The sequence below is a fragment of the Corvus moneduloides genome, chromosome 27, assembly GCF_009650955.1.
Source record: "Corvus moneduloides isolate bCorMon1 chromosome 27, bCorMon1.pri, whole genome shotgun sequence".
NCBI classification, from domain to species: Eukaryota; Metazoa; Chordata; class Aves; order Passeriformes; family Corvidae; genus Corvus; species Corvus moneduloides.
Window position 1 is genome coordinate 1 of NC_045502.1, and position 15,985 is coordinate 15,985.

The 15,985-nt window shown below is 64.3% G+C and overlaps 3 protein-coding genes across 6 annotated transcripts in view; all 3 read right to left on the bottom strand.

Annotated features, from left to right (window-relative positions):
- Positions 1-4,001: 4,001 nt before the first annotated feature.
- PPIA (peptidylprolyl isomerase A) lies at positions 4,002-6,137 on the bottom strand. The gene is made up of 5 exons (XM_032092284.1): positions 5,981-6,137; positions 4,953-4,983; positions 4,757-4,845; positions 4,407-4,579; positions 4,002-4,302 (listed from the first exon to the last, which is right to left on the bottom strand). The coding sequence occupies exons 1-5, from the start codon at positions 6,047-6,049 to the stop codon at positions 4,167-4,169; spliced, it is 498 nt and encodes a 165-aa protein (XP_031948175.1). The 5' UTR covers positions 6,050-6,137; the 3' UTR covers positions 4,002-4,166.
- Positions 6,138-6,790: 653 nt separating this feature from the next.
- Positions 6,791-13,482, bottom strand: ZMIZ2 (zinc finger MIZ-type containing 2). Its single transcript, XM_032092283.1, is given in 20 exon segments — positions 6,791-7,270; positions 7,384-7,596; positions 7,700-7,875; positions 7,956-8,200; positions 8,316-8,384; positions 8,566-8,633; positions 8,720-8,877; positions 9,039-9,144; positions 9,221-9,431; positions 9,923-10,067; positions 10,697-10,868; positions 10,943-11,008; positions 11,100-11,273; positions 11,350-11,388; positions 11,390-11,608; positions 11,690-11,882; positions 11,968-12,170; positions 12,259-12,373; positions 12,582-12,703; positions 13,422-13,482. Coding segments are annotated over 19 exon segments (2,730 nt in total). The 5' UTR covers positions 12,632-12,703; positions 13,422-13,482; the 3' UTR covers positions 6,791-7,162.
- Positions 13,483-14,540: 1,058 nt separating this feature from the next.
- LOC116435727 (2-oxoglutarate dehydrogenase, mitochondrial) overlaps positions 14,541-15,985 on the bottom strand; it is a 30,961-nt gene continuing 29,516 nt past the window's right edge. For all 4 annotated transcript variants that reach the window (XM_032092281.1, XM_032092279.1, XM_032092282.1 and 1 more), the window contains 4 exons: positions 15,738-15,810; positions 15,117-15,280; positions 14,838-14,992; positions 14,541-14,754 (listed from right to left, as the gene is read on the bottom strand). In XM_032092281.1, coding sequence (XP_031948172.1) covers positions 14,634-14,754; positions 14,838-14,992; positions 15,117-15,280; positions 15,738-15,810 — 513 coding nt within the window. In that variant the 3' untranslated portion in view covers positions 14,541-14,633. The remainder of the gene's footprint in view (positions 14,755-14,837; positions 14,993-15,116; positions 15,281-15,737; positions 15,811-15,985) is intronic.

Genomic DNA, 15,985 nt, shown 5'->3' on the forward strand with positions numbered 1-15,985 from the left:
GGTGCAGTGTCCTGGGGATGTTAGGGGATGAGGGGGATTTTGGGTTCCCAGGATTGATTTGGGGGGACCCTGGGTAGATTTGGGGGACCTGGGAGGGTGACAGGGGTTGGAGGGGGGTCCTGATGGATGTTGGGGGTCCTGAGATGGATTTGAGGGGCTCCTGAGGGGCCGTTGGAGGGTAGCAAGGTGTTGCTGGGGGACTGGGGAGATTCAAGGGCATCCTGGGAAACATTGGGAGTCCTGGGGTGGATTTGGAAGGGTCCCAGGGGCTGTTTGGGAGGGTTCCCAGAATGGATTTGGGGAGGCACTTAGAAAATCTGTGGAGTCCCGGGGGACTTTGGGAGTCCCTGGGGGATATTGAGGAGTTCCAGGGTGGGGGAAGTGGGGAAGGCCGGTGGCACAACCCACCGGTCAGGGGTGCAATGCTCGTTGTAAATTCTCATCAGGCTGAACAAAGACGCCAGACACGTGTCGAGGGGGCGGCCTCATGATGCACAGTTACCCCACAGGTCCAGACAAAGCTCAATGCACATGACCCACGTGGAGGAACTTTATACAGAGTGTCTCGGTTTTGAAAGACAGGTGTCTGCTAAGGAAGGCAGAGGCCCCCCTTGAAGTGGCAGATATAACCCCTTTTCCCTCCAAGTTATTATAATTTTGAAATCAAGGGCCTTTAGGCAAAGATGTGGGAAATAGGAATAACAGTTCTTTACTATATATATATATGTATATAACCAGTCAAACAAAACAACAACAACTATGGCAGTAACAGCAAACAATCACAAACCCAGTCCCAGCCTTCTCGGCTGTCAGGCCCTTTCCCCTCGGGTGCAGTTCCGGTCGCAGCCGGCAGGGGCGCTGGCGGCTCCCGGTGAGCAGGGCAGGTGCGATGGTTCCCCCGCGGCTGCAGGGGGCGCTCCGGAGCGAGCTCGGGAAGCACGCGGCACTGGCGGCCTGGGATCCCGGGAAGGGATGGAACAAAGGCTTCACAAACCCCTGGGCAGCCGATCCCGGGCTCTCAGGAACAGCAGGCTGGAACGGCAGGCTAGAGCGGCAGGCTAGAACGGCAGGCTGGAGCGGCAGGGACGAACGCAAATCCCGGGTGGCAGACGAGATGTATCCAGATGGGAAAAACCCACGGAGGCCCAGGCAGGCAGGGCGAGCAGGGCTACAGCGTAGCGAAAGCTCGAAGCAGCAGCGGAGCAGGGCAGCCACAGCTCGGTCTCCAGCAGGGCAGGGGAAAACGGCTTTTGGGGTCCCGGCGTTGTTTCCAGCAGGAAGAAAGAACGGCCAAAAAGAAAGAAGCAGCAGCTCCTTTCTCTGCAGCTTCTCTCTCCGGACGCTCAGAGCGAACTGCCCCCACACCCAGGTGTAGACAAAGGAGTAGCCGGGCCCGCCCCACCCCCCTTTTTGTCTTTCTTAAGTACAGCTATTTGTCCCCTAGCAACATGCATATGGGAGAAAATTCCTTTAACAGGAAAACCTAAGACTAAACTAAAACCCCAACACAGAGCAATCGGTTATCTTTCCCAGTTCAGTGGCAGCGATGGTCTGGAGAGACAGAGGGGCATTGATGGTGGATGAAGTGGCTCACCTGTTCCAGGAGTACAAAGACAATCTGTCTTCCTCCCTTGTACTGGCTGTGGAGAAACTGTCCTGGGAGTTCCAGCAATTCAGCATCCCATCCTTCCAGAGGAATGTCCTGCCCCCACCCATATGGAGCAGGCTCTCAGCTATCAACAGGCATCCTTTCTTCCTCAAGGGGGGATGGAGAAGGTGCAAACCATGGGGTACCGTTCTGACACCAGCAGCCATCACTTGCACCTGAACAGCTGGGCTGCTTGTCCCAGCACCTCTAAGAGCTGGACCACGTCATTACCTGGGCCTGGAAAGCCAGTCCATCCCACAGAGTACCAGGGAACTGGCCCCTCCCAGCCTCGTTAGGCGCCTAACACATCTGCCTCCACCTGATCCCCACGGCTGCCCAGCGCAACCAGATGTGCACCACAGGACCAGCCCAGAGCCCTTCAGCCCCCAGAGGAACAGAACCCACTCCTGGACAGCTTCAGGGAGAAATTAGTGGTTTCAGAATAAAGGCAGAATGATAAACACAGGGCAGGAGCACAGTCGTCAGGGTTGTAATGGCAGCAAACCCAGGAACTCACCAGTTCTTGAGTGAGGTGGGGGATGCATATACTGCGAGTGATGGTAGCAGTGTGTGTGGGCATGAAATACTGTTCCTGGATGAGGATGATATGAGGATGAGACTGGGGGCCAGGCAGGCTGAGGAGGGTCCCAAGCCTGAGGAGGAGGCAGTGCTCTGTATTTACCTCTGCTTAAACTGAAGCCCATACTATGACCTTGGCCAAACAACTTCAGTTTCTGGGCATGTTTTGCATCACTTTGTCCCAGTCTCAGGTTTTCGTGTATTTAATGCTGCTGCTCAATATTCTTTCCCTTCAGAGCTGCAGCTACAGTCTCCATTCAAAGGAGAGCTGTTCCTCTCATGAAGAAAATGCAAGAGTAGAAGAACTGGGCCTGGATGTGGATCCAATGGCCATGACTTGCTGCTATGGGCCAGAGGTCCAAGAGTCTTGCTGCTGGGGAGGCAAAGCTCCATGACATTCATATGCCCCTTCCCAGGGAGCACTGGCATGACTGCGCCAGAGGTCTGTGCCAGGTGTGGTGAAGTGTAGTGGCTCAACAGGTGGGTGTCCTCCCCTGTGGGGGCTGCCAGTGTGAGGGAGATGCCAGTGGGGAGCAGGAGCTGTGGGGAGCTTTCCCTGCGCTCCAGGCCAGCCTGGGTGGAAAGTTCTCAAGGGGTGCCCAGGCCCCGAGGGTGGCCAAGGGCCCAGAGCACCGCGAGGCTGAGGCATGAGCTGGGAGGGGCACTGGGCACGGGGCCGTGGAGGGATGGCCCCCCAGACCCCACGGGGAGCAGGGCAGGTTTGCCCGGTGCATCACAGAAAAGCTTCCCCCGTGCTGCCTCGGTGCCTCGAAGAAAAATTTCCACCACCTTGTCTTGCTGCGTCACCGAAAGGCCCCCCCGCCTTGCACCTCCTCTACTCTGCAGTCCGGGGCCAGGATGCCCCTCCGCTGCCACCCGGCCCTGGTGGCTCCCAGACAGCGGGGGATGGGGCAGAAGCTGCTGCCGGCTTCATCTTCCCCTCAGACCCTGCGTGACACACCGCCAGCACTGGGGTCACCTCACTGACACCAGGGGCTCGGCCAAGGCAGAGCCCACGGCTGGGCTGCGGTGGTGCAGCTCCAGGTGCAGCAGATGGGAGTTCAGAGCCCTCCAGGTACTGCGGGTGCACCGCAAAAGGGGGCAGGGGGTCAGACCTTGCCTTGCTGGATCCACAGGGTCCTGAAGTTTACTCCCACCCAGGCACCCTCAAACTGGAAGCACTGGAATCACCCTGGAGATGGGCACCCAGCCTTGAACTGGGCACACCAATCACCCCATTGACAACTGGAACTGTGGCAAACCTGGAATTTGAGCAGAGCTGGGCACCCCCAAGTCAGGACCACCACCCCCCAACAGGGACCACTGGGATCCCCACCACAGAGAACCACCTCCAAACTGGGTTGCCTTAACAGGAAGGTCACAGACTGGAACTCTCCCTTACTGCAACACAACTGGGATCCTCATCTTCACAGGACAGCCCACAACCAGCTCTGCCAAATGGCACCTGTTGAAACACACCCACCAAGGCACCCCAAGGTGGGTGTCACTGCGCCTCCCATACTTGCTGCAGTCCCACAAGTGCAGGGCAGCAGGTAGAGGAACAGAACCCTTCCCCAGCTGAAGCACTGAGGACCCCCATGCTCAGTGCCAAGACCAGCTGAATTTGTGCACTCTGGGTCCTACTGGGGACCCAGTGTAACCACCCCACTGGCAGGGATCCCTCCTGCCCCCTCAACACCTCCTTTTTCCTCCCCCACCAGCCCCAGACCCTGCCCTCCCCAGCTGAGGGACAGAAGGGAACTGCTATGGTGTATGTAGTTTAACTCGTTTTATTTAGACTCGAAGGTAACTGCGGCCCAGTGGGACCGTGACCCAGTAGAAACGCAGCAGTACATCAGGAGTGGGGTGGGAGCGGGTGAGCTGCAGCGGGGTGTGGTGCCCAGGCTGCCCAAGGAATGGTCAGTGGTGAGAGAAGGGTTTACGAGAGCTGCCCGCAGTCAGTGATGGTGATCTTCTTGCTCGTTTTGCCATCTTTGGAGCCACAGCGCTCCATGGCCTCCACCACATTCATCCCCTCCTTGACGCGGCCGAAGACGACATGCTTGCCATCCAACCTGCCGGAGAAGCACCAGTCACAGCTGGTCCCCAGTGTCCCCCAACAGAGGACATCTCCCAGCTGGAGATCCCCAAGGTTCTCCTCCCATAGCCCATGACTCACCACTCGGTCTTAGCAGTGCAGATGAAGAACTGGGAGCCGTTCGTGTTGGGGCCAGCATTGGCCATCGACAGGATACCAGGGCCCGTGTGCTTCAGGATGAAGTTCTCATCAGGGAACTTCTCCCCATAGATGGATTTGCCTCCAGTGCCATTGTGACGCGTGAAGTCACCACCCTGTGAAAAGGAAGCATTTCAGGTCATAGGTGCAAGAAAACGCTCTGGAACTGGATGCAGGCAAGAGGCAGAACCAACCTCCCACCCTTAATCTGCCAGCATTCAATTCCAAAACCCACATGAGTGCCAGATCGCCTCACCCACCCACCTACCCACTGCAGCAGGAGCACCACACACCTGGCACATGAACCCAGGAATGATTCTGTGAAAGCAGGACCCCTTGTAGCCAAATCCCTTCTCACCAGTGCTCAGAGCACGGAAGTTTTCTGCAAAGGAAATAAAACCACACCATTAAAAGCTTTTATTTGTCGAGCATTCAGGACAGTACTAGGGCTTGGTGCAGCTGCAGTGGAGCCAAAGTTGCTTTACCAACCTGCTGTCTTCGGGACCTTGTCTGCAAACAGCTGTGAAGACAGGAAAGACATTTGTCAGTCCGGGCTGGTGACTGGCCACTGCCCCCCACTCCGCGAGGCCGCCTCCAGACTGCGGGAATCCCCCCAGGCGCTGCTCGGAGCCCAAGGACCCCCCTCCAGGTGGCAGCTTCTCGGCCGTGCCAGCAGCTCTAGACGCCTCCCTGCCTTACACCGCTATTTGGAAGCTCCGAACTAACAGCTGCGGCTCACCAGCGGGGCAAAGAAGCGTTCGTTCCGCTGGCCTAGATTAAATTAAACATTAATATGCCTGAAGCCTTCTTGGGCGGGGCGCGCGCGCCGCCTCCCAACGCTTCAGGAGGATTTTGGGCTGGATGCGCCACCCGAGCGGGAGCGCGGCCCCGAATCTGCAGCAGCCGCGGCGCCCGGAGCCGGCCCAGCCGTGCCAGGGATGCCCCGCGCCCCGGGCGGGGTGACAAATGCTTTGCCCTCCAGCGACAATCCCGTGGCGATCGGGTTGCCGGCACTCTCCGCCGGCATCCCCAGATGCGGGCAGCATGGCCCGGGAGTTCGACACGGCTCATCCCGATGCTCCGGGGGCCCTGCGATAAAATGGCGGCGAGGCAGCCACGGCCGCGACCCGCAGTGGGGCGAACTGCCGCGCCCCCACCGGCCCCGGGGCGGAGCGGAGCGGAGGCGCGGCGGGAACACCGTGGCGGCGAGGCCAGCGGAGGCCAGCGCTAACGGGGCACCAGCGGTACCAGGTGTGGACTGACTCCCGTGGGCGATGGCGCGCCCCGGGCCAGCATCGCGCCGCCGCCGCTCCTCGAGCTCCCCGAGCGCGACGCTGAGGGGCCGGTGGGGCCCTTTGTTCGCCCCGCCGGGCCAGGGGCGCCGCAGCCCCGCAGCCACACCGACGCGCCCCCGCCGCGCACGCGCGGCGCCTGCTGGCCCCCCACCGGCCCCGCGCGCCCGGCAAGGAAATGGCAACGGCGCCCCCCACCCCTCCCCAGTCGCCTCCCGCGCCCACCTCGAAGGTGACGCGACCCAGGGGCTCGCCATTGGCGGCGATGTCGAAGAAGACGACGGGGTTTGCCATAGCGAGACACGAGCAGGGCAGCAGACGCTCCTCCGTGCGGCGGGCGCGGCGCAGCAGAAGGAGCGCGGCGCTCCGCCGCCCCTTATATAGCGTAGAGGAGGGCCCGCCTCCTCCGCAGCGCTGGCCAACGGCCGCTGGCGAAGTGGCGGAGTGGCAGGGCAGCCAACCAATCGACGGCGCCGCGTTTGAAAGAGGGGGAAGGGGGAAAAAAGCGCGGGCGGGGCGGGGGCCGCGGTCCGGCGCTGGGCAGGGCGCGGCGCGCATGCGCTGTGCGGAGAGTGAGGAGCGGCAGGATGGGGCGGGCGCAGGAGCGGCAGCTGAGGGGAGGGGGGTGCGGCGCCGGGCCGCCGTGCGGGGTGGTTCCCGGGGAGGGGGGGGGCGGCGGGGATGCGGCGGCACCAGGGCTTGTGGGGCTTGGAACTGCCGGAGCTCCGGCCCAGCTCTGGCAGCTTACCGCCAGACGTGGGGAAACACCCGATTCCCCTCCTCCGCCGTCGGACTGCAGCACCGCCCGGCCGGCCCCGGTTAATGATTGACGCCACAGGCCCGGTTCACCGCCCGGCCGGGCCGTCGCTGCTCGGGAACGGGGCAGGATTTCCTCGCTACTCGGGACACACCCTCCCCCCTCTGCCCGGAGAGAGGGCTGGATCCCCCCGCCAACCCAGGATCTCCCCTGCTTGCCCGGAGAGGGGTCGCGGGGCCAGCCCCACAGCGGGATGACAAAAGATCGGGGGACACACATGACCCTGCAGAAGGATCCTTTAATAGCCATCGGGGACATACAGGGCAACTCGGCGGGGGGGCAGTGGGAGCTGAGCTCTGCACCCCACACCAGACCCGTGCGGTACAAGGGGCAGCAGCATTTGCACATTGATGGGGGGCACGGGCAGCCCTGCAGTGATGCACTTGCCTTTAAATATGGGGAGTCTCAGGGGAGCAGTAGTGTTTCTACACTATGTACAGCCTTGTGCTTCTGGGAGGGCTCAGCCCCTCTGTCCCATCGCAGCCCTTTGAGAAAGCCCCCGCCGTGGGGGGGTCCCAGCTCTGCAGCGGGCAGGGGCACACAGTGCTGCCCCCCAGCCCCCGGGGTGGGGGTGGGGGGGGAAGGATGGCTCAGTTATTCTCGAAGAGGGAGAGGAGGTCATCGTTGCTGCTGCTGGGGAGGTCGGGGGGCCCCAGGTAGGAGAGCAGCTCGTCAGGATTCGTCAGCTCGGGCAGGAGCTGGGGGCAGCAGTGTGTGATGATTGGCTCCCCGCAGCTTCTGCCCACCCCCCAGCAGCAGCTGGCATCCCAAGCCAGCAGCAGGACCCTTGTCCACCCCCCTGAGTACTCACGTCGAGGGTAGGCTCCGAACCATCACCCGCCGTGGCCATGCTGGGTGCAGGGGGGAAGACGAGGTCAGCAGTGTGGGCCGGGGGTCCCAGGGGTTGCCGTGCCACTGCGCTCCGGGAGTGCAGCGTGGGGGCCGGCTGGCTGCCCGAGGGAGTGGTGTGCAGCCCCGTCTGCACTGCGGGGTGGGACGGCTCCATTCGTCCTGGCGGGGGAAGCTGGGGAGTGGGGGGAAAGAGCTGTGAGACCCTCCCTCCCCTGGGACCCCCCAGTGAAACATGGGGGCTTTGGGGAAGCCCCTCCACCCATAGCCCAGCTGACCTGTGTGGGCAGAGGGGGCACAGGAGGCTTCTCAGGGGCCAGAAGGCCGCCTGGGATGTTGGGCTGGTAGGAGATGGAGGGGGGGCCTGGTGTGAAGTCACTCAGCGTTGAGGTGCCAGGGACGCCAGGGGCAGTGAAAGGCTCCGGGAAGCCCCCAGGTCCCAGAAAGCTGGAACCTGTGAGAGGAAATGGGGCAATTGGGGGACACACACAGAGGAATGGGGTTCGGTCCTGTCCCCCATGGGTCCCCCCGTACCCGGGGTGCTGTAGTCGGTGGCAGCCCCTGCTGGAGGTTGTGACAATGCCGGGAAGGGCACAGAGCCAGGCCCCAGGGCCGCGATCATCTCCATGATGTTGGGCAGCACCATGTGTGCAGGACTGAGTGTCCGGCACCGCTTCAGCGCTGGCCCCTCCGGCTCCTCCTTGATGTGGACATCAGGTTTGATTGGGACAGGTTTCCAGCTGCAGGTCGGGTCGATGGTGATCTCCTCATGCTCCGAACTGGGGGCAGCAGGAGGGCAGGGGAGGTGAGATTGGGGGCACTGGCTGCACAGCTCCCCAGGGGTGGCACAGGACCAAGCATGGATGGACAGACAGCTGAAGTGAAGGCACTTACTTCTGGATGTAGATCAGGATGCCCAGCATGTACTGGTCCACCTCCAGCCCCTCCAGCAGGGCCGTCTTACTGCAGGCAGGGTGAGGGCAGGGTGAGATAAAGGAACCCCCACCAGACAGGAACCTACCCCCAAGGCGAGAACTACTTCTCTCTCAGGGCAGGAAACATATCCCCCACAGGCAGTGAAACACACACCCCTGCCCTGCAGGCAGGGACACCAGGGCGTGGCCCCATTGCGGCCCCCACTCACTTGCAGACAGGACACCGCCATGTCCCCCTCTCGCAGTTGAGCTGCAGGTATGACTCCAGGTCGAAGCACTGTGGGGGAGATCAGCAGCTGAGATGGAGGGGGGCAGGATATTGGGTGGGGGATGCCCCCAGCACCCTGTCGTCACCATCCCTACCTGTATGTGCCGGCAGTCATGACCCCTGGCTGGAAGCTGGATCCTCCGGAAGGTGATAGGGCACTTGAGGGACACCTTGATGGCCGTCTGCTCCACACCGTCCTCACCATTGGGCCCTGGTGTCCCCGGGATGGTCCCACTGCTGAAGTTGCGCTTGACTGGAAAGGTGGGGGCAAGAGGCACCAAGGGTCAGAGCCAGGACACTGGGATGGGAGTGGCACCGTGGTGGCACCTGGGCAACAGTGCACCATCACCCCCATCCTGCTGTGGCCCCCCTGCTATGGTGCATCCTCCCGACCCCCAGGACCCAGGTGCTCACTTTTGGTGATGCAGTGCTCAGCGGGGAGCAGGCGCTTCTTGATGAGCCCCTGCAGCACCGAGCGCACCGAGGGCCGATGCACCAGCTGCAGGACGAACAGGTGGGACTGCGGAGAGATGGGGGGGCTGAGCTGTGGCCCCAGCCACCACCCTCCCTCTGCTGGTACTCCCCCGGTGACTCACACAGCAGCAGGCGGTGACAGTGATCTGGATAGTGTTTCTGCCGGGCTGGCAGACGTGCTTCAAGTAGAGCGGCTTGTGGGAGGTCTTGTTGTCACCACGTTCAATGGTGAGCGGCGTGGCATTGACGCTCACCTGCACGGAGGCCGGCCAGTTGGTGTTCATCTGCCGGTCCTCGTGGTGGTAGCACTTGAACTGCAGCTCCAGGTCAGGCCTGGGGGCAGGCAGGGTGTGGGCAGGGGGTGTGCCCGCACTCGAGCCACCGCACCACGTGTTACCACACCATGCTGCTCCAAGCCATGCAGAACCATGCAGCGCTAAACCACTCCATATTACACTGTCATACAGCACTGTGACAAACGCCAAAAGTACCACTGCATAGTCCTGTGCCAGGCCACACAACGTCCCACCATGCTCTGCCATGCCGAGCCATGCCCCAAACCACCACGCTGCGCCACAACATGCCGAACACCATGACACCACGCTGAACCGTGGCAAGTACAGCTGTGCCAGGCCACAGCTCGCACCGTGATGCAGGACAGCACCATGCCAAGCTATACCAGGCCACGTAACCCCGTGGCACACAGCACCATGCAGTGCCCAGCTGTGCTGCCCAGCACAGCCCCCCACCGCACCACATGGTGCCGTACAGCACCCCCCGAGCAGCACTGTGTGACACTACACAAGGTGCCCCAGAGCCCCCACCTCATCATGAGGGTCTTGTAGACAGAGTCACGGAGCTGGAAGACGTGGTTGCTAACAGCCAGGTTGTGCTGCAGGCGGAAGGGCTCCAACACCACGCCGTCCCGCACCGGGAAGGTCAGTCGCAACTCCTCGCCGGGGGCCGGCCCTGCGGGGTGCCGCCATCAAGGGAAACCGACACCCTCCCCCCGGGCCCCAGCCGCACCCACGCCATGCCCCAGCCGCGCCCCGCCCACTGCACAAGGATCCACCTCGCAGGAAGCCCAACCTCCACTAAGCGGCCCTGCCCACCCCGGAAACCGCAGCCCCATGGAGGAAGCTCCTCCCGCCCAAAGTGGCCCCACCCCTGGGGGCCAGCCCCCTCCCACCCCTATGGAGGAAGCCCATCCCACCGAAGATTCCTCCCGCTCGCTCTAGGAAACCACACCCTATCCTAGCCCCTCCCAATCCAGATGGTCCCACCCTAAAAGAAGAAGCCCCCCACCAAAACCACCACTCCTGATAAAGCCCCTCTCCCTGAGGCCACACCCTTTCAACAAGCCCCTCCCAGTACTCTGTCCCCCCTCACAGGAAGCCCCACCCCCTGCCTCAATCAGCCCCCAAACCCTGGCAGTGGCCACGCCCTCTTCTCTGAAGCACACTCCCCCCCCCCCCAACATCCTCCATTTAAAGGGGCAAAGGCCACAGGCCTGCCAGAAGCGAGGCCCACCCCAGGCTGCTGGGGCATGGGGGTGATCTCTGTGAAGTGCCCCCCTCACCCGCACCACGGACACCTACCCGAAGGGGATGGGTGCAGGGGGGCAACGCTGGGCTTCATGTCTGCCAGGAAGGGTGACTTGACATCCTGACCAGGGGACGCATAGGCGGGGATGCCGCTGCCTGGCGTCATGGGTGGTGTGGGGTTCCCGGCCAGCGGCGAGCTGGGGTACCCCGGCAGCGACCGGCCTGGCTGTAGAGGCACCATGCACCCTCAGCGTCCGGCCAGGCCAGCACAGCCCCCACCCCACCCGCTGCCAGACTCACCCCATTGATGGCTGCTTGGCTGTAGGTGCTGAAGCTGGCACTCTGCCCGTTGAACTGGTCAGCTGGCTATGGGAGGAGGAGGGTCTCCAGGGGCTGGCACCGTGGGATGGCAGACACCCGGACCTCCACCCCTTGCCCACCGTTCCCCCTGTGATACCTTGTAATAGGGTCCAGCACTGCCTGAAGCGGAGAGGTACTGGCCCATGCTCTGCTGCAGCCTGTGGCCAGGGTATGAGGGGGACGGACCGGAGGACTGGGGGGCGCTGGGGGCATACTGGGCACCAGCTGCAGCGTACTGCCCGCCCTGGAGGTACTGCTGTGCTGGGTACCCCTGTGGGGCCAGGGAGTCAGCACCAGTGGGAAAGGGGGTCCCCATATATCATAGCCTTCACCAACACAGCACTCACCTCATTGGAGTACGCCCGCTTGAGGCTCTGGCGGGGCAGCTGCTGGCTCGGGGGGGGGGGGGCCAGGGTAGGAGTGCTGAGGCACTCGCTGCCCGCCATAGAGGGGGCCAGTCCCGGGCGCCCGCACTGGGCTCATGCTCACGGGGGAGACGCCAGAGGGGGCCACAACACCTGCCATGCCAGCCGGGCTCATGCTGTTGGGGCCACGGGGCCCGGCATGGGGCAGGAACTGGCTGCTGAAAGACTGCCCTGTGCCCATCTGCAGCAACAAAGAGAGAGAAGTCACGGCAGGGTGGGGGCAGCTGTCAGCTCCCCAGTTCTGCCACAGCCAGGTTCTTACCGCGCTGTACTGGCTCAGCTCCTGGCTCTGTTTCTCCTGCAGTGCTGCCACCGTTGCCGTGGCTGTGGCCGTGGCTGTGGCAGCAGCCGCGGCCACGGCAGCAGCAGCTGCTGCCTGGGTGAAGTCAGCAGTGGCCCGGCTGGCGTGTGAGGGGAGCCCCATCCCTCCAGGGCCACTTGGGCCACCATTGTAGCTGGAGAACAGAGAACCAGGAAGGGACATGCAGTGGCCCTGCAGCAGGGCACATGCCAGGCCGTGAGGGACAGGGCTGGCCTTACCTGGCAGCGAAGCCCGGCCCAGTGGGGTAGGCGTTGCGGCCATAGACACTTGGCTGCACATACCCCTTCCCTGGTGCCCCCTCGGCGAAAGGCTGCTGTGGCAGGAATGGTGGTGAGCTCATGCCCGAGCTGGTGCCTGCCATGCCAGGCAGCAGTGGGGTGCTGGAGCTGCTCCCCCCAGGGCCCATGGGGCTGCCAAAAACCTGGGGGGTGCAGTGGGAGGCAGCGGGTCAGGCAGGGGCAGTGGCATCCAGGTGCGGGGGGTCCCTGGGGCGGGGGTGCTGCTGGTACCTGGCTCTGGGAGGGGTTGCTGACACCCCAGACAGTGGTTACCACGGAGAGGGATCCCGGCGGCTGATTGGTGCTTGGTTGCCAAGGAACAGCCTCGTATGCAAATGAACCATCACTAGAAAGAAAAACAAATTAATGAAGATGAAGGACAGAGGGATGGAGAGAGAGAGGGGACTGGGGGATGGAGGGATTGAGGAAATGGAGAGATGAAGAATGGAAGGGATGGAGGGATGGACGGGGATGGATGGACAGATGGATGGACGGATGGATGGATGGGGCAATGGATGCATGGGTGGATGGAGGGACGCTGCCCCGGCGCCCACCCGTGGGGCGCAGGCGGCAGCGAGGGTTTCATGGGGTTCATGGAGCTCATCAGCGGGTGTGGGCTGGGTCTTCCAAGGCCGCGGCGGGCACTGCGGGACGGCGGCACCGTCTGTCACTGGGGCTGCGGGAAGCAGTGGAGCGGCCGGTGAGGGGCGGCCGCCCCCGGAGAGGCCGGGGCGGGGGGGGGGGGGGGGGGGGGACAGCCCGTAGGCTTCGCGACCCCCCCAGCCTCCGCGGCCGGGACTTGGCGTTGGGCCCGCGGCTGGCACGGGGCGCCGGACGGCACGCGCCGCCCCCGCTCCGGGCCGCCCCCCCGCGCCGGCCACCGCGGCCTCAGACCCCCCCCCGGGGCGGCGGGCGCCGGGGGCTTCCCCCGCGCCTGCGGGCGGGAGCAACCACGGGGACTTCCCGGGGAAAGGACGCGGCCCCCCGCCCGGCATTGCACCCCGCTGCCCGGGGTATTTCCAGCCGGGCCCGGCAGCGGGGGCCCGCGGGGTCACCGGCGCTTTCGGTTCCTCCCGGCGTCGCGGGAGGGCGGCGGAGACGGGGTCGCCGCGAGGAAAGACACGGAGCGGGGGGAACACCCGCGGCTCCCGGCTCCCCGGAGCCGCCACCACGGAGCCACCGGCCCCCGGCGCCCCTCGCCGGCGGTGACAGCCCCCTCCGCTCCTTCCCCGGCGGCACCGCAGGGACAGGCCCCGGGGCCGGGCCTCCCCCCCCCCCCATTGCCATAGCAACCGCCCCCACCGCCCCCGGCGCGGCGGGGGGTGGCCCGCGGGGGCACCGCCAGCCCCGCCCGTCCTCCCCCCCGTCCCCCCGCCCGGCGCTCCCGCTCTCACCGCGGCGGCGGCCCAAGATGGCCCTGGCGGCGCGGGGCGCGCGCGGCTGCGCGGAGGCTGCGCGGGATCTTCAGCCGCGCGCGGCCGCAGCTCCGCGGGGGGCGGGGCCGGGGGCGAGGCCGGGCCGCCGCCGCGCACAATGGGGCCGCGCGCTCATCAGTATGCAGGCCCCGCCCCCGCCCCGCCAGGCGCGGGTAGCCGAGCGCCGAAGAAGGGTCTGGGCGGCGGCGGGGAGCGCGGGTGGCGGCAGCAGAGGAGTGCGGGCCCCCGTGTGCGGGGCGCCGGGGGCAACACGCGTGGGGCAGCACGACGGGCGCTGCTATCGCGGCGGCGGGACCGCGAGACGCGCGGGCACGTGGCACCGTGCACGTGTGTGCGCGTGTGAACGGGTTGCGCGCAGGGACGCGGACCCACGCGCGCCGCACGGAGAGGGCGGTGACACGATGTGCGAGCCGGTGTGTGACAGCACAGCCACGGGTACGCGCGGGGTTGGGGCACGCGTACCGTACCCCCGACCTTCCTCCTGCAGCTGAAGGACCTGCGGCGCACCGAAAGGCCGTGGTGGGTTCTGGGGATACCGACAGCGAGTCCCAGCTGGCGCTGCCCCCGTCGCCCCCACCCCCCAAGGACCTCCCACGGGAGGACGCGGTGGGCTCTGCAGACGCCAACATTGAGCCCCATCCGGGGGATCACCTCCCCCGACTCCCACCCAGGGTCTCCCACGAGAGGACATGCCACCCAGCACCAGCACTGACCCTGCGGGGGCTCAGAGCTGGGGGATAGTGCAGACTCAGAGGGGAAAAAGGTGCTCCCCAAGGACAGGTAAAACTGAGACGGGCATAGCACTCTCACACCTGTCTGGGCCCTCAGGGCATGCAGACGCCCTATCTCCCTCCTCCAAGAGAGGCAGGCAGTGGCTGCGCAGGAGCAAGTCCAAGACTGGGAGGAGCTGGGAGGAACCTGACTCATTGCCCTGGACACCCCCATAGAAGAGTCTTGGGGACCAGTCCATCCAGGAGTCTGGGCAGCCATGGGTCTCACCCACCAAGGCAGCAGGCAGGCCCCAGACCCACCAGCGCCGCCCTGATACGAGGCAGACAAGGACTCCAGGCACCAGTGTGGGGTTGACAAGGTCTGTAGTTGAGGGGGGAAGGCGAGCGAAGGACAGAGACGGACAGACAGACGGAGGAGCATGCTGCGCCGCGCCAGCGCTCAGGCCAGGTCCTTGAAGGCATCGAGGTTGAAGGCCATGTCGAGGAGCCGCTGCAGCTCTGTCAGGTGAGTTTTCTTATTGCCGGTGGCAGGGGCAGCTGCTGGCTCCCGCCCTGCATACCTGCCGGGGAGAAGGTGGGCCGTGAGAAGGGTCTGTACCGACAAACTCCCTCCCAGCCTCACAGCCACCCCCTGCATCCTTACCAGACAGGCTTGGCACGGTTGATGGTGGTGCGGAGCCGGGGTTTGACATAGTCATAGTAGCCCTGGTTCTTGTGCTCCTCCTGGCACCACACCAGCTCAGCAGCTGGGTATTTCTGGGCTTCCCGCTGGAGGAGGTCGAAGGGGAATGGGGAGAGCTGCGGGGGACACAGAGTGCTGTCACAGGGTATATGGGGCAGCACCACAGGGGACACAGGGCAGCGTCTCAGGGGCTGCAGAACCCCCAGCCCACAGGCATGGCAGTGGCAGGACCCTGCTCACCTGCTCCACCCTGGTGATGGCCACATCGGCCTCCATCTGCCGGGCCTTGCGTTCACGGGTCAGGTCGTAGTACACCTTGCCAGTGCAGAACAGCACCCGCTTCACCTGCTCAGGGTTCTGGGCTGCAGGGCCACTGTCAGGGATGACACGGAGGAAGTGGGTGCCTGCCAAGGAAGAGAACGGCACCCTGAGCCACAGCAGTTCACAGCAGTTCACAGCAGTTCACAGCACTGTGCCAGCAGCCACTGCACCCACATCCCCGGCCAGCCCCTTCCGGGACCCCCAGCGGCAGAGTCAGGCCTCTGAGGCTGAGTCAGCTGACCTGGGTACAGGTGCAACTCCCACTACAAACCATCACATGCCACTGGGGGCTGCCAAATCCCAGCAGCAAGTGGCTGCCAATGGAGGAAGCTCCACTGAGCCAAGTTTCCCGAGGGTGCCAGGCTCGGCCCTGATGATGGGGGGCTCCCATGTGCCAAGGAGATGGCCCTGGCCTCACTCGGCCACTCTCCAGCATGGGGAGGCTTCTGCCAGGCGGACTTTACCCAAGGCCACAGGCTCCTGCCCTTCACCCTGCAAAGCGGCGTGGGGGGAACACAGGCAGCTCTGTGCTACTTGTACCTGGCAGCATGTCGTCGAAGCTGGAGCGGGCTTCAGGGTGGCGCAGCAGCGACTTTGGAGTGAAGATTATCAACTGGAGTGGGGGTAAGAGGCAGAGCAAGGTGGTCAGCCCTGCCAGAAACACCACCCCTGCAAACCACTGCTGGAGCAGCCACCTGCCTGCCCCTGCCCCCTTCCCCCCAGTCCTGCCTGGGGCAAGGGAGCAGCTGCCAGAGATTTGCTTCTCACTCAGCTGCAGTACTCTGCCA